The following is a 20,488-nucleotide window of genomic DNA, read 5'->3' on the forward strand; positions in this document are numbered from 1 at the left end:
AGAGGTTTGGGGTTTAGTTTTTAAATCTTTTCTGCTGTTGTTTCTCTGCCTAAGGGATTCAAATGCTGCTGTTTCTGTGATTCTAAGAATTAGTTTTTCTCTCCATTTCCAAATGAAACAGGCATTTAAACAGCCAAAATTTGTGAGAGTTTAAACTTTGGAAAAAGTTGTGTTGTTTCATGATCACATTGTAACTAGCACAAGGTACATCCTAAAATGTTATGCTCTCATGCATGGTAAAAATACATTTTTTTCCTAGTGAGAAGAAAGTCAAGGTGCTGTGAAATCTCAGTAAAACTCCATTAGATTTTGTCAGAAGATCTATATTGACAGAATCCCACAAGTAGTCTGCACAGTATTTCCTTCTGAGCAAGGCCTGAATTTGATCCAAAAATATACAACTCAAGCCCCTCAGAGCTCTTGAGAAGAAACTTTCAAGTTTTCTTCATAAATATAATTAATAAAGAAGAAAAGGCACTAGCCCACATTACAGTCAGGATTATTGCACCACTGACATGACCGGGGCGGCTGTTATCCAGCTCTCTGCCAGCTAAGGAAGACAGATCTGCATGCTACAGGGGCAGTGGTCTTTTCACAACCCTTACACAAGATGATGACACAGGCAGCCAACTTACACCCTGCACCAAAAATCCCAATGGAAACACAATGCATCTGCTGAGTGCAGACTGGCCAGTTCCCCATTAGTGGGACTGTTTTAAACATCTTTTCCAGTGTTGATAAAGATGTTCAGGTGAAAAGTTCTACTTTTCTTTTTGCATTGAAAGCTAAGCAGAAACAAGTATGCTTTCACCTTGTTTGTGGCCAAATTGGGCATGTACCATGAAATGCAGGTTGCTGTGGATTTGGAACATGACTCCCATTTTCAGAGGCAAGCAAAGATGCTGTAGCTGACAGTGCAGAGGTTTATGTTGGTGGAACCGAGCACTGAACACTTCCCCAGCATATGAAGGGCAGCCCCACTGCTCACTAGCCTTAGAGCGGCGTACCGCTGCTTACAACTTGGTTTCCTCTTAGACCGAGTACCTCACGGAAACAAGCACAAGCTCGTGGTTTCATCCCATGTCTTCTGGATACAGGAAGCCTCTACTGTGAAGCATCCTTGATAGAGGTGGCCAGGTTGCTGCTGAGCTGGGTCTGTGCTCTGCAGCTAGAAACACCAGCTCTACACATTACCTTAACCAAGCAGTCCAGAGCTGATCTTTCCTATGCCCCATGTAAAACACATCTGTAGGCACCTGCTTATCGCTCAGCTGTATATTTTCTCATCCTGCATAGGCTGATACCATCATAACCCTCACTCCACCCTGCACCAGTGTGCATCAGAACACTGGTACCCTGAGTCCTCCACTGCCCTAACAATATCCATTGGGAAAAGCCCCCACCATACCTGCTGTGGAGTGCTCTCTCCCCTAACCCTAAATAATAAAGTGCTGGGCTGAAGGGGAGCAGAACAGCTTAAGTGCAATCAATAAAAGTGCTTGCAATTAATGTAGGAAACCATTCTTGGGTCAGCTTCATTGCAACTGGCTGTATTCTTTCAAGGAATAACAAAGTCAGGTGCTGGGGGGGGGGGGGGGGGGGGGGGGGGGGGGGGGGGGGGGGGGGGGGGAGAGGGCTGCGTCAGAAGCATTCACAGGACTCCAAACACTGAACATTGCCCCCTCAGCAGCCTCCTCACCCCACACACACATATGCCAGCCCCTTTCCTGCAGAGCTGGCAGAACCTCAGGGTTCAAGGAGTTACAGGCAGGTGTTGGAACACCTGCCTTCTTCCTAGTGCTTGCACAATTTCCAGACAGTCCCTAACACAGAGCTCAGCCGCTGGTCTGAGTGCTCATAGAACAACCGAGACCCTACAGTGAAAAGTGGACAGCCCAGACCTTAGCACTCCCAATTCTTCCTTGACTCCATTAAGGAAGCAGCAGATCCCAGCTCCCCCTGAAGGGCAAGACAGCCCTTATGGAACAGAGCTTCCTGGGACAGACAATGTGGGAGCAGTACTTGTAGGGTTACAAAGCTGTGTCAAACTCCTCTGGCAGAGTCGCTGCATGTTCCTCTTTCTGCTCCTGATCTGCTCCATTCTCCTGGTGCTGCTTCATTTGTTCCTTCACTTCCTCCTCCAGATCAGGTGGCACCACAAATTGATCTTCTGGCTCCATCTGGGACGGAGCAGCAAAATAGCCTGTCTTCTTCTTGGGTGCCTCTGTGGCTACTTCTATGAGGTTGAGGCTCTCCTCCAAGGGCACTATGGAGCCATTGGAAAGCTTCTTTCCATAGAGACAGCATGTGGAAAGAGATTTTTGCAGTTCACACTTTTCCTTGACCCCTCTCTGCACGGTGTTGCTGTTTACACTGTTCTGTCTCTGAATGATGAGGACAAGCCCAGAGTCATCCTCTGGCCCTGGAGCAGAGGAGCTGTACTCTGCAGCAGGAGATTCAAACTCCAGGCCCTTTCCTTTACAGCAGTGGATGTCCACCTCTACCTCCACTTTACTGCCATTTGTCATCACACCTTCCACAGGCTGCTCATCATCGCTATCCAGACCATTGTCAGACTGGTTGCTAGAGAAGGTGGCACTGGAAGGCTGGCGCTGAAAGATGCTTGAGGGGGGCACAGGATGTAGGCTGCAGCGTCGCTCTTGTCGTGGTAGCAAACTGCCATCAAGACCAACAGCATTGTGTTCATCTGAAGCAGTAGAGCCCACCTCACTGCTAACCTCAGAAGCAGACAGTTCACTGCTGAACTCTGAAGCAATTCCACTGCTAGATGAAGGTGTTGCTGGCTTGGTGGTGGTGGAACTAAATCCCCCAGGACCTGGCAGAGTGAGGCCATGCATCTCACATGTGCAGCTGTCCTCACTGATGTTCAGACACACCACCATTGCACCTACATTGTCTTGGCAACCATAGCTTTGGGCTAAAGTGCAGAGTTTCTTCGCAGCAGCTAGCGGGTCATGTAGGTGGCGCACGGCTGAGACGGCTTCTGTGTAAGAAAGGTGTTCCCAGAGAGCTTTGTTCCCTAGAAGCAGCAGCTCATCTTGTACAGTCAGTGGAATGGAACTGACATGTGGTTTGGGCAGGATCCAAGGATGCAAGTATGTGCAGCCCAGCATCCGAGTACAGCAAGTCACACCATTGACCTTATTGTCCTGCAGACAAGAGAAACAAGGCAGTAATCTTAGATCTGCTATTAGATATTTGGAGAGCAGTCTTTCCCCTGCCCATATACTGGTTTGGAGCCTTGTGAATTGCCAGTACACAGCTACAGTATAGGAGAAAGGGATCTAGGTCCAGGTACCACAGCACAGACATTCACTGTACCTGATCATCAGGTACGGTAATCGCCCATCACCCATGCTGGCAATAACACACTTTTATCCCACGGGACACTTTGTCACATTCTGAAGAATTGTAGCAAACTATTCTGAGATGTGCAGCTACGCTATCTGCAGCACATTGATCAGAGAATCTCGCTCATTAGTCTTACATGAAACCTATTTTTTCAGTATGAGTGAGATAGTGACTTTTTACTTTCTCATTGCAAGGCAGATTATCCAGACATTAAATAATTTCTGTGTATTTTCTGAACTATTTCCCTCTTTATTAACATATAACTGCATTCTGAAGTGTGGACACTACATCCTGAGGAAGAAAAGAACAAGTAAGTATCGCACTACTGCTGTAACCTGGAGGTATTACCTCCTTCGTGTTCCTGCTAGATCGTTCCCTGGCCAGCCTGGCACTAGTCTCCTGGATAGAAAATTGCCCACAGCCCTCAGTCTCTTTTCCAAGTCAGTGCATACGGAGTACACAGCTTCCCCAGTGTTTCAAATTTAATTTAAGTGTTCTTAATTTCTGTGTCCTCTGGGTGTTAAACATTGCTGCTGCTGCTAAGTATTAAAAACCAGCAGAGGACACATGCAGGGAAGTCTCCTTAGACAATGATTTCACTTTTATTTTTCAGAATCCATTCATCAGCCAGTTTTTAAACCATTTGACATGCTACATTGATTCCACAGTTATTTTTAGTCAAAGTGCTATGGAATACAGCACATTAACAGATTATCCCCGTCAGAAACACTTTTATCAAAAAACGTGATACTTTTAAAAAGACCCACTGAGCATAAAACTAGTATGACTGGCACTGATTTCTCAGATCTTCACTGACGATTTATTTTCCAGTTCTTTGGAATTTCCCTGTTATTTCCAAGTTTTTAGAAAGTTAACCTCTACAGAGTTCTCCAGATATCATTTTAATACTTTTGCATAAAACTAATGAACATTTCTGTCTTTTTTTTGTGTTAAAATTTTTACCTGTAATATACTCTACATCCATGTTCTGCATGTCTCAAGGGCCACTAATCCTGTACCTTCACTGAGTAAAATATGGAAGAAATCCAAAGAGAGGTAACTTGAGTCATACTTTTCAAGAAACACCAAAGATATTTTGTGGGTTTTGAGACAAGATGACTTCCCAGGCCCTGCTCTGTTCTTCAGTGGTGCCCCTCCACACTCGCACAAGTCACGCACAGTATTATGGACCTCCTCTCCTTTAGCTCCACATCTGTTTTCTTTCCTCCCTCTCTCCCCAAGCCATCCTTGGCACCCTGTACCTGTACTTCTCAGGCCATAACGGGTGTTTTAGGAACATGTCATTCTGAATAGCTGCTCAGCAAGAGAAGCAGAGCAGGAAGCAACAGACAAGTCACTCGAACGCCTTCATGCCATCCTCTCCCCTGTAATATTGTGCAGGCAGCAGAGCCCATGTATTTGTACCAAGCTTTTACAGGAGGGTGGAAGCTGAAGTGAAGGGGGTCCAAACCAACCTCTGTTATAATGGCTTTTTGCTCCTTGACTCTCTTGGCTTCTTCTGAACACTGTTCAAGGCTGAAGACTTTGGAGAGAGGCAGTGGTTTTCCACTTCGGCACAGAATGGCTTGGCACGTCCCCACATTGGCCACCGTCAGAGAAAAGTTGCTGGCTGGATCACCCACATCATGACGAATATAGCAAAGGACAGCAGAGGAACCCAGCTTCTGCCCAGCCATGCCCAGCTTCCTGTTGAATGAGAAGGTGTAGGAAGGCTCCAGACTCCAGTGACAGGCATTCTGGAGGGCTGCGTCACCCCACCTAACACATTAAGTGATATACCTATGCAGGTCCCACCAGGACCAGCTTTGCTCACTGTCCTACCTGTGGGAGACCAAGAAGGTGTTGGACATGAACATGGTGTCTGACTGCTGTACCTCCTCCAGGAGCACATCGGCCATGGTGCACTGCAGCAAGCGTGGCAGCTCCTCGTTCTTGTCACCATCAAACATGCCATACACAGCCTCCACCCCCTCTGCAAAGCTCCCCAGTGCCAGGGATGACACACAAAGCCTGTTAGAAAAGCATACAAGCAAAGTTAATATGTTTCAAAAGATTATATGGACCCCAGAACCACAGCCATCAGGTAACCTTGCTGTGAGTGCTGTTCTCACAGGGCAGCAGAGCCACTGTCCCTACATTCACTGCCCCATGAGATGTACAGCTGCATTTTATTATTGGAACTCCTGAACCCTCCTTGACCACACTCAGGAGAGGGCAGTGGGCACAGCTGGCACGAGAAAGAAAAAGCATCTCTGCTAGCGTGGGAAGCAGAGTCCAAGCGTCCCGGGATAAGCATGAAAACTGAGGGAAAGGACAACGCAGAGGCTTGAGTTACCAAGACTTAGCACGAGATCTGGAGAGACAGAGGGACGGATGAGCTCTTGAGCAAAACAGGTCTGCTTGGGTGCTTAGCAGTGCACTCCACCTAGCACCCTGAGAAGACAAAGTGTCAGCATCCAGCAGACCACAATACTCACTTATTTCTTTGGCCTGCCATCTCAGCTACTCCATGACTCCAGAAGGTAGAAGCGGGTGCTGAGTCTGCCGTGAGGGAGGGCTTAGCATCAATCTTCAGTGTGGTAATGTGACTACAGAGAGAGAAGAACAGAAGTCATTCTCTCCTAGACCCTGCTGAACAGTTTGTGGCCAAAGGACCATGTCCAGTCTAGAGTTTTAGACAGCAGCCTGTGGAAAGAACTGTACCAAGGAGAGGAGTTTAAGGTCTTGGCCTTCTGGAGATGTCTGGCTGCTTATGCCAGGGACAGCCGGGAGAAACTCATACCACCCGAGAAATTGTTTGCTTGCTCTGATGATTTGGACCCAGACTTTTTCCTTCCTACAAGATAGAAAGCTTCAGCTGCCTCAGGCAGGGAACATTATAACATTATGCAGTGCTGTGATACACACTTTACTATCCCATTTCCCCTCCTGGGAAGGGTTACTCTTCCCTGTGCAGGTCACTACTGGGTTGGCATCTCCATGGCTCACCTGAAGATGTCCAGTGTCTTGTGTTCTAGCACCAGGTTTGTGTTTCCACTCAGGTCCAACTCTTGCAAGGCACCTGGCAGTGCCTCAGGGATTAAGATTTCAGTTAACTCATTGCAGCTCAAGTCCACAAACTGCAGTATCAAAAAAAAAAAAAGAAAAAAAAGCACAATGACAAAGAAAATATTCTCTGTTCTGTCATGTGATCAGTTACTCCAGTGCTCCTTCCAAAATTCATATGACCCTACTACTGACTGTATCCCACAAACAGGTCATGAAAATGGGTCTCACCTGTCAGTAGAAGAATGATTTATAAGCAGCAAATACTTATAACCTGCAACAGCCAGGACTCCAATACTGAAAGAATACGTCACACTGAAGATAATAGAAGGCCTAAAACCTGCCTAGCTATATAACACTCCCTGCTGTCTCAAATGGTAAACCAGAAATACACCAAGTCAGAGACGGATGGTAAAGATGAATGAGAGATGAGCCATCTTTGATCAACTCAGAAAGGCGACAGATCTAGAATGCATATTCTGTGCCCTCTTCTCGGGTTGATTAAGCAAAATGCTGGGATCTCCAGTTCCTCTCCTAGCAGTTACTCGTCATTCTCCAACCCAAACTTTCCCCTGATATCTCTTTAGCTTCTCCATAAGAATACCTGAATACGGGGCAAATGCAGGATCTCTGGAAAGATGCTGATTTCATTAGAGTGTGCAATAAGTGTATGAAGTAGCTTGCAGTTTGCCACTGTTGTGGGAATTGTTTTCAGCTTGTTGCCACTCAGATTCAGCTCTTCCAAGTGCTCCAGCTTACTAAGTTTGCTGAAAGGGAAACAAAAGAATACTATATGTTATAGGCAAGAACTTGTCACTTTCTGAACCTGCAGATAAGGTATCCATAGACACTGCCCTTTATGAGCTACATTTCTAATTTATTGGTAGGAGACCAAAAGTCCTAAGAGATGCTCTAATAAGAGCTCAGGGTCCCCAAGCCTGCCTTGGATTTATACAACAGACAGACCCCTTCACCCCGACTTCTAAAGCACTAAAGCAGAAGATTTTAGTGTCTTAATTTTAAAACTAGCAAAAAAACCTAAGCTGTGTCAGTGTACTTTGTAGGAATAAACAGATTTACATGAAAGCGGTTGTTTAGCCTGACCAGTACCAGGAAGAATCATGGCAAAGCTTGCACAGATGCAATCAATATTGAATTAATTGTGCTGACATAATACAAAAAAACTCCTTAGATTTTTGTGCTAATGTAACCGAATGTGCCGGTTTTTATGAGACTACAAATTAAGCTGGCACAGAAGTCTACCAGTGTAGCACCAGCTCTCTACTACATTCCAAAGAAAATATATTTGATGCCCCAAAAGTGGATTGCAGAAGATACTGAAAAGTAATAATTAATTAAGAATTCAGTGTAAGTCCTTCTAGTAGCATTCCGTGGGGAGACACTTTTGATTCAATGACAATCAATAGATCAGTGATAAATAAGAAAAACATATACACACTCACCAAATTATACCTAGTAAAATCTGCAGATAAAAAATATGGTGGAATCTCAGTTTCAACATACAGTAATATGAACTATTTGGTAACATGAACTTACCTTAAGAGCATGTGATTTAGATTAGCTAAGTAATGTTATGCACACAGGAACTTGTACAAGTCACAATTAGAGAGGAAACAATCCTCAGAGGCATGGCTCTGAAAAAGGCTTGAGTCAGATGAACAGGTACTCAGAACAGAACAGCGTATAAAGATGTCACCAGAAGGGGACTCAAGTAGATGCTCGCAACCAACATTATCTGCTTATGATTTTTCAGTAGAGCAGTGTCCAAGTTCTGCTGTCTACAGAGCCACAAAAGCCTTGAGAATTTGGAAAGGGTTCAGAGGAACCCTCCCCACATACTAAGAAACTAAAAAGGCTGAGTGTATTTATCATTAGGCATAGAGAGCTGAAGGTTTCTTAAGCTATGCTTGGAAAATCATAGAGTCACAGAATGGTTTGGTTTGGAAGGGACCTTTAAAGATCATCTAGTCCAACCCCCCGCCTTGGGCAGGGACATCTGTCACTAGGTCAGGTTGCTCAGAGCCCCATCCAACCTGACCTTGAACACTTCCAGGGATGGGGCATCCACAGCGTCTCTGGGCAACCTATTCCAGTGCCTCACCACCCTCATTGTAAAACATTTCTTCCTTATGTCCAATCTAAATCTACCCTCTTTCAGTTTAAAACCGTCGCCCCTTGTCCTGTCACTACAAGCCTTGGTAAAAAGTCTCTCTGTGCCTTTCTTATAAGCCCCCTTTATATATTGAAAAGCTGCAAGAAGGTCTTCCCGGAGCCTCCTCTTCTCCAGGCTGAACAACCCCAACTCTCTCAGCCTTTCTTCATAGGAGAGGTGTTCCAGCCACCTGACCATTTCCATGGCCCTCCTCTGGACCCACTCTAACAGGTCCACCTCTTTCTCATACTGAGGACCCCAGAGCTGGATGCAGTGCTCCAGGTGGGGCCTCATGAGAGTGGAGTAGAGGGGGAGAATCCCATCCCTCGCCCTGCTGGCCACACTCCTTTTGATGCAGCCCAGGATACGATTGGCTTTCTGGGCTGCAAGCGCACATTGCCAGCTCATGTCCAATTTTTCACACACCAGTATCCCCAAGTCCTTCTCCGCAGGGCTGCTCTCAATCCAGTCACTCCCCAGGCTGTACTGATATTGGGGATTGCCCTGACCCAGGTGCAGGACCTTGCACTTGGCCACGTTGAACCTCACGAGGTTCGCATGGACCCACTCCTCAAGCCTGTCAAGACCCCTCTGGATGACATTCCTTTCCTCTAGCCAATCAACTGCACCACAAAAAAAAAAATCTGATGCTATGTAGTTTTCATACTAGAAAGACAGTGTGATAGACTGGTAAAAAGAAGCAGATAAATAATTCTCACTGAAAAATAAGATGCAGGCTTATGTAACTGAGAGCAACTGGAATAACTTAGTAGGAACACATGGGAGTCTCCAGCCTCTTAAGTTTCTACGCTGAGCACAGATTTATCTCTGTTTCAACTCCAAATTGTAAGCCTGGTGCATTAATTAACGGATGAAATTATATGACCTGCATTGGGCAGGAGTTCAGACAAGTCTGACTGAGTGTCTTTCGGCAAGACTGAAAAGTGAAAAAACGCAGCACAGCAAGCTGCATGCCAGTAGCATTGAAGTTGCGAAGAAATACTGCCCCCATCCCCACACACACGTCCACCACACCTAGGAGGACAGGAACCACTGCAGCCAACAGTACCCTGTGCCAATCCCCCTTAACATGCTATTCCTCAGCGTGTGTGTAGGAATGGCAGGCTTTTGTCATCAAGCCACAGGGAGAGCATCTTGCTTTGACACCGATTCACGTACAGTCGCAGTAAGGCAGGCAACATCCTCCTGGTGAGAACTCTCTCACCCACCAGCCTTACTTATTTACCTTGCGGGGAAAGTCTGTAGGTTATTGTTTGCCAGATGCAGGATCCGTAGGCTCGGGTGTCCCACCAAGACAGGGATGCATTCATCTGTGAGGTTATTATTGGTCAAGTAAAGCAGCTGCAGCATGCTCAGACTCTCCTCCCCTGTGCATGCAGAGGGCAAGGACTCCAGGCTGTTTGCAGATGCATTCAGGTACCTGAGGCTAACCATAGCAAGTGCAAAAATCAGACTTCACATCATCTAAACCACTCCATTAACAGCAGGAAAAGGAGCTACACAAACACCAGTGTGGACAGAGCAACAGCATTAGACAGGAGGCCAGACAACACCGTATAACATCCCTACTCACATTAAGATTTATGAGTCTACTAATGACTTATTAGCTATATAGCACTGCAGATGCACACAGCATTTTACAGTAAACAGTGAGTACTGAAGAGCCTGTGAAGGGGGTGGGTAATACTGGTGGAAGCAGACTACATAAACTCTTACTCAGTCTTTAAAAGAAGGGTTGACTCATGTCTGAACAGACACTCATGAAGGGTTGTTTGTTTGTAAGGGTCTCTCTTGCTGTTCTCCAATGACCCGATGTACTTTCTGCTGTAATACCTGAAAATTTATATGGCTTCTTTCCTTTGCACCTGAATTTACGCACTACTTTTAAAGGCAAAGCTCTTCAGGCAGTAACATGACCCTAACCTTAGAAACAGTTGCAACTGAAGCTAATTCTTCAGTTGGCTGTTGGGTTAGGCAAGCCTCTGTTTTCCTATAATTAAACAGTAACATGGACTGATTCCCTCAAATCAGGTTGATGACTTCCCTTATGGCACCTGAATTACCTCCTCATAAAGCACGCGCGTCATTATCTCTTACACAAACGGCACCTTGCACGGACAGTCACGCAGATGCCACTATCAGCCTTTACAGCTCCAAAGGTTAATGCAGACAAAAGACGCTCACTACTGCCACTCACTTCAGAGCCTTGACAAACAGCGTCTCTGGGAGTTTAGTCAACAGGTTGTGCTGAAGGTCCAGCATCTCCAGTGGAATGTGTTCTAGAAGAGGTGGAAGGCTCTGCAGACGATTGTGCCCCACCATCAACCTCCGAAGGCTCAAGCTGCTGAGGATCCTAGAAAGACACAGGGTTTTCTATCTCAGCTTGGTTCACTCCTCTTCACATCCACAGAGTGGGAAAAAGTAGTATTTAATCCATTATCATTTGACCGTAGAGAAAAATTAAAATACACTGATCCATAAAATGTAAACAATGACAAAGCAGAAAAAACACACATGGTAATGTGCCTCAGTCACTCTGAACGCTTGGAAGTGTATCTGCATTTCCCTCTGTGCTACTGCAGATCAGTAACTTGTGATATGAGTCTGTCTGTGTGCATATGCCTAGCATTCTCTCAGGCAGACAAAAAAAGAGAAGTCACAAAGGATGGATTTAAATGCCTGTTTTAACCTGTACACAGAAAGAAGTGCTTCCCCTGTGCCAACTTAAATTCAGAGTTTTAACTGGCTGCTTAGCACTCCTGTAGCCCTTCTGAGGCTGTTGTCACATTCTCCAGAATTGCAGTGCTTACTGAAGGAAAAGGTCTCTCTCCCCACAAACTGCAGAGAATTGCTTGCAGGACTTTTGAGGAAGGATATCTGAACACATCTGGACATAGCCTAGAACCACCCTGCCCATTTGTGTGAGGTGATAATTTGGGACTATATTCTGAGAGCCCTGTACAGAACAGCTTTGAAGCATGAAATGCTAAAGCTGCATTAGTGCACTGCTCCATGTGGGCCAATTAATTCAGTTTCTTTCGGTATGCTGTGGCTTCTCAAAGCTAATTATACTGGGAAAAAAAAGCTATTCAAATGCAGATACACCAATTTCCTTATTCAAGCTGACTCAGCCAGAGCTAACTTGGGTATCTCCACCCAACACTGTCACGCACCACTTTGACACAATTCTGTTTTCGGACAACTAAGTGTAAAAGACAACTTCTTTGACACAATTCTGTTTTCGGACAACTAAGTGTAAAAGACAACTTCACAGTGAACTATATCCCCTTATGCGAGGCTCTTTAAGCTTTGGTCTGCTGGATTAACCTGATCAATGGCTGAAAGTCAACGCTGGTGAAGTTCTCACTGTACACAAGACATACAGTGTTGATGACGAACGCATACTGGAAGAGATCCCCAATGGATACAGTAAATTCCAGCACTTAGGAATCTTTAAAAATGCTTAAATTTCTTTTTAGAATATATATTTCTGTGTCTGAATTCTGCAGGTTCTTTTTGCATAACATACTTAAAATTTGGTCTTTCATCCATTGGTATGGCTAAAGTTCTTTTCTAAGTTCTCATTATCACATCCTTGTTACATCCTTTTCTTGCTTTTGATGTATGTAGTCTTGTCTCTGACAACCATTAGAATGTCACTGCTAAGATCACTTCCTATGCCTGTTGCTTTAACTGCTTCAACCTGCTCTCTTCTTCACTGTAATCCACCCTTCCGTTCAATTTCAATATAGCTTACCCTAGACACTGTGTCTCACTCGTTACAATCACACCCCCACCAAACACACCTGTTCGGCTAAGAACATTTGTGCTTTGCTTCTTCCCATGATATCCCTGGTACCTTGGAGAAGTCATTATAAATGTCTGCAAAACTATATTAGTTCTTGGCTCCCCTTCACCGCATTTCTGCAGAAACTGAAAGGGAGACGGGGAGAAAGGAGTTGGCTGATGATGTGTTGTGAAAGCTACCTTTGAGATCAGCTATATCGTATCTCTGTGGTATCTCCCTATGAAAGGTAACAGGTGAAATCTCTGCGGGGCAATGCAAGGCATATTAGGGCCTCACCTATGACCTATGTTCACAGACACTATGGTAACACAAATAAATCATAGCAGTGTGTTCTACTTCAGGTGCAAACAGCTGCAGTAGAAGCCAGAAGCATAGGATGAAATTACCTGGCCTCTGTTACTCAAGAAGCTGACTTGGAAGTCAGTTCTTTCCAACATTTGAATACAGAGTATTTTCGACGCTGCACAGAGAAAGTGGATTGTATCTCTGCACAACAAGGAATAAAGCAACTGGAATAGCACTGCTTCTCTCTCCCCAGTCAGCTCACCACAGAAGAACACTCAGCTCTGTATAAGAAGAAGGTTTGCTGACCTCGATGGAAGCTCCACAAGGAGGTTGTAGCTCACATCCAAAACTTCCAGTTTCTTTGCTTCACAGGCCCAGTCTGGGACATGCTGCAGTTGATTGCTGAGAAAAGCAAGGGGGAAAAGCTAGACACCAGCACTCCATATGGAACATACCCTGTTTGAATGCTGCATGACATTAGTGACAGACAAACCAAAAACAATAGGCAGAAAATGAACAGTATCTGAGCTAGTCACGTGGAATTTATCTCATGGCTAGCTGTGTAATGCAAACTGAGCTGGTGCATGATTGGTAGAAAGTACTGATGCAAGGCTCCGATGATCAGGCTTTTTGTTTACAGCACTGACATCAGCAGAACAGGCCACCCGACGCTATCCTGCTATTGTGCTTCAACCCAGAACTGAAGCAAAAGGTGATCAGGTCCTCTGGACATTCTATCTTAAAGGTCTCACAATGCTGCTCCAAGGGCAGACGTAGGCAATGAAGCCAATAGCAGAGATCACTGGCAGCTACTCTAAATGTTTGCTCCACAGATTCCCACCATTCAGCCCAGTAAGCTGCCCCAAGTTCAGTGGTCCCTGCTTGGCTTTTTTTTCTGATTACAGCCTACAGCTGAAGGACAGCCAGTCACCTAGACAGGTCATACTGGTTCAGAGGGGCTTCTGGTCTGGGACACTTTCATCACTCTTTAGTTCTGGGCTTTCCAGTTCTATTGTGAAGATGGAGTGCCTTCCCCCAGTTGCTCTCAACTCTTTCCAAAGCTTAAAAACTCCAGAAAATTTCTGCAGAAAACAGCAAAGGTGCCCAGATACTTCCTTTATATTCTGTGGTGTATAGTCACTTACTGAGAGAGTTCTAGACATGTCAGTTGACCAGGAACTGGATAAATACTGACAGCTGTCAGACCTGATGAAGTAAAGCAAATAATTATGATTGCAGAGCTTCAGAGGGAAAACAGCACAGGGAAGCAGACAGACTAGCTAGCAAGTGAGACTCATAAGTATTACTTTATGGATACTCAAGGTCTCTACTCATCCTTCCCAAGACAGAGTTCACACTTCATACATCTGCCATATGGCACTACAGCTTCTCATTATCCCATTTCTCCATCTGCCACATGGTGCACCAGAACAAGGGAGAACTGTACTTCTATTTGTGGACTCCCAAACAGATCTCGCTGGAAGACTAATTCCTTGGACAGTAACTCAACACCACAACCTCCCCCTGTTACACAGCCTGCACACATACATGCATATGTGATCCCTAGCAGCTGACCTCAGAAGACCCATCACATACAGTCTCTCTACTGTAACATCAGCATAAGTATTTTTTTTGTGTGGGAGGGGGCAAAGGGCTGTTTTCCTTTGTTCCCAGGGCTTGAAGGAAGAAGGCAGGTGAAGAAGGCAAAGAGACGTACAGTTGCTGTTGGCATAGAGGGCCCGAAGGGAGAAGCCACTCAGCGTCAACTCTTTCAGCTTATTCCGCTCACAGTGCAGCTGCTCCAGGCTGCCCAAGGAGCTCAGATCCAGATCTGTCATCTGATTGTCTCGTAAATCCATGTAAGTCACAGATTTGTTCCCCTCCAGAGTGTCAGCTGTGGCTCTCTTCAGGTTGTTCAGCCTAAACACTCAGAGACAAGAGTTACAAAGTCAGAAAATAGGACACTGAACACTGGACATCAGTAAGAAGAGAGAAGAAAGGAGAGGAAAGGAAGAGTTCCGGTGAAGGCTAACACCAAAGGTGAGCACAGTGAAATGTGTGAGGAGCAATGGTGGATTTCAGGCAGTGAATACAAAGAAAAACATGTCCTTTGTCTGCACTGCTATGTGAAACCATTTTACTCATTCTCCAATGTTTAAGAGATTCTGAAGACTGGTCTAGAAATTAGAAGCCAGGACAGGAGACGGATACTTTGCACTGTGTCATGGTTTAACCCCAGCCAACAGCTAAGCACCACGCAGCTGCTCACTCACTCCCCCCTGCTCCCAGTGGGATGGGGAGGAGAATCAGGAAAGAAGGTAAAACTCGTGGGTTGAGATAAGAACAGTTTAATAACTAAAGTAAAATATAATACTAACAATAGTAATAATGAAATATAATAATAATAGTAATAATAGTAATGAAAAGGAATATAACAAAAAAAAGAAGGGGGGGGGGGGGGGGGAAGGAAAAAACCCAGTGATGAACAATGCAATTGCTCACCACCCACTGACCAATGCCAGAGCAGCGATCCGCCTCTCCCAGCCAACTCCCCCCTGTTTATATACTGAGCATGACGTTCTATGGTATGGAATACCCCTTTGGCTAGTTCAGGTCAGCTGCCCCGGCCATGCTCCCTCCCAGCTTCTTGCACACCTGCTTGCTGGCAGAGCATGGGAAACTGAAAAGTCCTTGGCTTAAGATAAGTGCTACTTAGCAGCAACTAACACATCAGAGTGTTATCAACATTATTCTTACACTAAATCCAAAACACACACTGTACCAGCTACTACGAAGAAAATTAACTCTATCCCAGTCAAAACCAGGACACACTGACACAGGAAGCTAATGCAGAGACTAGATACTAGACTGCCTTGCCACAGACAAAAAGTTCTTTATCCCTTTCTGAGAGCTCTGCTCTCAGATGGGGGGTGGGTGGGGGGGGAGGACCGGGGGGGGGACAGACACGATGGTGGGAAGGCAAAAAAGGGTAGGAGAGATCAAAGAGCTACCCAAGCTCATGGTAACAGCATATCAAAAGAGGAAACTAGAAGGCTGAGTCACATTCAGTGGCTTCAGGCATTGCTCTGTTAACCTTGCTTCTCTAAGTGAATTCTGCACACCCTCAGAACTCCCTAAAAGCTAAAGAATCAGTAAGAGAAAAAAAATTACACCTAGTTTATTGCAAAATGTACTAGAAGTTACACAGCTCCTCTGCTGCAATGGAAAGTAGCAATCTGGTTTCTATACATATGCAAGTTTCCCCCCCTTACCTCAGGTCTACACTTCTGATGTGACTCATACGGTTCAGCACTGCAAGGTCCAGGGTCTCTAGCAAGTTCCCTGCCAGGGCTAGTTTGTCTAAGATGACGAGTTTCTCACAAATTGCTGGCAGTTCACAGAAGTTATTGAAGGAAAGCCCAAGACAGCTGAGCTGTTGCAGACTTCCCAGTTCTTCTGGTAAGGACGTGAGGAAATTCCCATCAAGCCAGAAGGTCTGGAGACTGCAGCAGTGAAAAATAGAAAGAAAATAATTCAGCAAAGAGTAGCAAACATTACATTTAGCATTTTCAGTGAATTTCCTTGTATAGCTAGCTGTCTCAGTGTGGCTATTTTTTAAAGGTACCTAACAGCCAATTTTATTCTTATAAACATAAAGTTACTCGAGTACTTTTATTACACATGTATGCAATACCAAATAGTTCCTAAATTATTTTGGAGGTAAACTTCCAGTTGTGCCAAAGATTTTAAGTTAACATAAGCAAAATACAAATCAGTACTTATACTGTAAATGAAAGATATTTACTTAATCAATTGGTTTTCTACAAATTAAGAACTCCTCACTTAGCATGCTGGACAATCTTTAAAAGACCTATGACAAACTAAAACCAAAAACGACAGCAGTAACAGTACAGACCTGTCTCATAAGAAACAATAAAAATCAACTGCACCTTCATCATCCAATCACTGGAACCTTGTATCACTATTATGGCACTTATTCACATCTATGGCACTTATGGCACAGTTTAATCACAATTCCTACCACACTAATGCGCTGGTAACAGATTTTTACATTCTAGTTGTCCTTTCAGACACTCAGAAAATAATAGGGTAGCTTTCTGTTGCAAGATGAATTGTTTTAAAGTTTGCATGGCTTTTGAGACTCAAACCCCCAAAATACAATTCCCTCATTATGATTATGTTCCAACAAAGAACTTTCTGAACAGTGTTTAGTGGTGGTAGAAATGCAATCTGGGGCCATAAAAAGTTCTTATGAATACGGGCTCAAGGGGTCATAAAGACGACTGGACCCTTAACTAAGTTGTAAGCCTCTGAAAACTGTAAGCCTGCATACAGTTTTTTCCTCAGTTTGCATACGGCTAAAAGATCGCTCTGGAAATTACTTGCTTACATCCAATGTAGCTGCAGACATTCCTTTTTTAAAGATATAAGCTGGAGGAAGAGCAGGCCACAATGAACTAACAGCTCGGTATCAACGTTTATCTAAACAAATGCAATAATAGTCTTGCAATTAAATTTACCTAAGCTTAAGCATTTATGCATTCGAGGTAGCTACTGAGGAAAATGGAGAAGGTTTTTTACTCTAGCAAACACTTTAAGACAAAATTTTCAGAGGGGATTGCCCAAGTATTTCCATGTTAAAATCCTCTTTCGAATACAAAAAGCAACCAATTCTGTAGACAGCTATCAAAACATACTAGTGCTGACAAAAATCACTGGACTTCTGTGAGAAGTTACCACAGAAAAGTTTTATACAATAAATTAAACTTTAATAGAAACTGCATCAGTATTGAAATATTAAATACAAATAGTAAACAGAAATTCAGAAGGTCACACACCTCTGCAGCTGCAGAAAAATGTGCATTAACTTATTTGAGAAACAATACAATTGTCTTCAGACAATGCTTCATCTCCATCATGTTTCCACATCTTTTCTACATCAGCAGCTGTAATGTTTTAATAGTAGTGATTAAGGAATTACACCTGAGACTGTCTTGGGTCCTATAAGGTACCCTTGTACTTTAAACTTGCATAGAGTTAAGAAATCTGCAATCCCTTTTGTGCAAGACATTTATGAATACTGCAGCAATATAACCAGCATGCTCTTGCTCGTATAAATAAGGTCCATAGACTAGGCCTCAGAATTTGAGAGGCATGTATATTTTTCCCCTAGTTCTACAAAGCCTAGCTGATCTCCACAGATGTTTCACTGCACTAATCTGTGGCTTCTGGAAAAGCCCCTGACAGCATGATCTTTAGAAACTCTTAAGTGTTTTTATGTAAACATAACAATATTTATGTTTAACCAATAAGGCACCACCATAATAGTGGTTTAAAAAAAAAAATTTAGAAGAGAATGTAGGAAGGAAATAATAAGAAAGCAGGCAAGGGAATGCAAGATGGCAGCAGAGGCAAAGAGAAGAAGATGCATTCAATTTTACATAAAAATTGGACATAAACCCGCAAGAAATCATACAAGTCACCCTAAAGTAAAAACAGAAAAAAACCCCAACCAAAAACAACCCCCCAAAACACACACCCCAGAGAGAACATAACAAGCTTCAAGTTTACTAAACTTTAAGTGTGAGTATATTCATATGCTTAGAAGCCTTCACATTTACTCTAGTTCAGCAAGGTGGCGCCCGTGATTCAAGGCATCATAACTGACTGTGAAGTGTCTTCCTAGGCCGCTCCAAAATAGGCAAAATCCACTATTCTCCTCCTTTAGAAAACTGATTTACACTAATATATTTTACATAGGTAGTAGAATAGGCAGGAAGTCACAAACGATGAATGGTAACTTGCTATATTCCAGTGACTTAAAAGGGCAACTGTATAAACATAGTGTGATATCTTCATTTCCAAGGAAAAACAAACCTTGTTGGACATCTTGGTTCTTGACCTTCTGCTGGAGTCAAATCCATCATTCAGTCTTCATGGGCAGAACAGGCTGCCCCAGTACTCATACTTTCATAAGTAGTACCTTCATGTCAGCTGTGCTCAACCGAAGCACCAAGGATATTTATGACCACAGATAAAAAGAATATACTCACTTCAACAGTTTGCCAATCTGGCTTGGCAAGTAATGAAGTCCATTACAGGAAATATTAAGCTCTGTCAGAGTAGAGATCTCGCACAGTGATACAGGAAACTCTCCCAGTCTATTATGAGACAGGTTCAGGCTCTTCAACTGAGAAAACCTATTGGCAAGAATACTAGTTAATTCACAAACTCCATGGTCTCAAAACAAAAACATACAAAACTAGTCATAAAGAATTTTTAAGTCTTTGTACACTGGCGATACGGTCAGCTAACTCATTACAGGAGTTTCTGCACAAATTTGGTTTTAAGTCACTGATATTTTGTGTCTCAGTGGTAATGCTGAAAGTGATCAAATACCATAGTTTTACTGCAGAAACTGATAACAACCTTCTACTCTGACTCCTGACAGGCTTCCTCCTAGCGACTGTTACTAAGATTAAGGAGACTAAAAATACTCAGTTCAAAAAATTTACCTTCAAAGAATTATTTAGAGTAACAGTCTACAATTATGCAGCTTGGGAAAACAGGAACTGAAAACATTAACTGGAACTATTCTGAGAATAAAACAGAAAGGGGGAATACCCTTCTCAAGCTAGGCACAACCGAAGGCCTAGCAGAGCTGTAAAAGGGAACACCAGGAAAGCGCTGACTCCACGCTGGGAAGCCGCAAGACCTGCACCCAGAGGTCCTTGGAAGAGATTCCACATCTAAAGTGCCACTTGCTTGGCAGACTGTACCACAGGTACAGCCACGCAAGTACTGACACAGCCCTCACAGTCACTACGGTCCCACCCGTGCTTAACAGATGGTTGCCTATTCCAGCTCCTTCTATCACTGTGCTAGGTCCAAACAGAGAGAAGAAATTCAGCATGGGCTGGGGTAATATGCAAGAGGTTCTTCTCAAAGAGTTCCTACCTCTTTCTACAGAAAACAGAAGTATTTTTCCTCAAGTAGCAACTTCCTCATCCCAAACTGGAACCATCAGAAATTAATTCAGTGGGGAAATTTATATCATACTTCTATGAGACAATTGCGAATCTAATGTAATGTACCAGAGAAGTACTTCTTGGAAACATAAAGTTCATTCATCTGCTCCACCTACCATACTTTTTGCTAGGCAATGGTGAGTAGCTCTTATTTTGAAGCAAATGTTTTAATATAGGTAACAAAACCAAGGTTAATTAGCTTGAGGGAGAATATTACTTCTATCTTGAGATGTCTTGCAGTATAAGACTGAAAGGTTTTGAAATTTTTTCTTCTTTATAGCGACTCCTTTTTCAGATTCAGAATACTTGGAATGATCTGTGTAGGAACTATGCATTATATTTCTCCATTTTGCTTTATAATCTTTGGGGAGGGTGTTGGTTTTTTTAAAAGAGGGAGCACATCTGAAACTTGGACATGCGTTGTTTGCTTTGAGAAAGCACCCTGTCATATAAACAAGGGCACAGGCATTTTATGTTTGCTGCAGCCACAAACAGACCCTCTTGTAATGCAACTGAAAGCCAAAGAGAAGGATGCTGTACTGGTAATAGCCTTCCTAAAGGGAACATATTGTATGATGCAAAGATCTAACAATGATACAAAAATCAGAAACTTGCCCACAGAACTTCACAACAGTAATGGAAAAGAAGGAAACAACGAGGATAAACCTACAGATTTGAACTTTCTCATTAACTGGTTCAACTTTAAGAGATTTA

The 20,488-nt window shown here is 43.7% G+C and overlaps 1 protein-coding gene across 1 annotated transcript in view; it reads right to left on the reverse strand.

Annotated features, from left to right (window-relative positions):
- Positions 1–1,660: 1,660 nt before the first annotated feature.
- PHLPP2 (PH domain and leucine rich repeat protein phosphatase 2) overlaps positions 1,661–20,488 on the reverse strand; it is a 36,086-nt gene continuing 17,258 nt past the window's right edge. Inside the window, exons 7-19 of the mRNA XM_050904156.1 lie at positions 18,800–18,946; positions 15,998–16,228; positions 14,443–14,645; positions 13,871–13,931; positions 13,032–13,127; positions 10,830–10,985; positions 9,858–10,058; positions 7,043–7,205; positions 6,382–6,512; positions 5,871–5,981; positions 5,215–5,403; positions 4,848–5,079; positions 1,661–3,170 (exon numbers count right to left, since the gene is read on the reverse strand). Of these exons, the coding sequence (XP_050760113.1) occupies positions 2,031–3,170; positions 4,848–5,079; positions 5,215–5,403; positions 5,871–5,981; positions 6,382–6,512; positions 7,043–7,205; positions 9,858–10,058; positions 10,830–10,985; positions 13,032–13,127; positions 13,871–13,931; positions 14,443–14,645; positions 15,998–16,228; positions 18,800–18,946 (3,061 nt within the window). The 3' untranslated portion in view covers positions 1,661–2,030. The remainder of the gene's footprint in view (positions 3,171–4,847; positions 5,080–5,214; positions 5,404–5,870; positions 5,982–6,381; positions 6,513–7,042; positions 7,206–9,857; positions 10,059–10,829; positions 10,986–13,031; positions 13,128–13,870; positions 13,932–14,442; positions 14,646–15,997; positions 16,229–18,799; positions 18,947–20,488) is intronic.

This window comes from Gymnogyps californianus, chromosome 12, assembly GCF_018139145.2.
Source record: "Gymnogyps californianus isolate 813 chromosome 12, ASM1813914v2, whole genome shotgun sequence".
Taxonomy (NCBI): domain Eukaryota; kingdom Metazoa; phylum Chordata; class Aves; order Accipitriformes; family Cathartidae; genus Gymnogyps; species Gymnogyps californianus.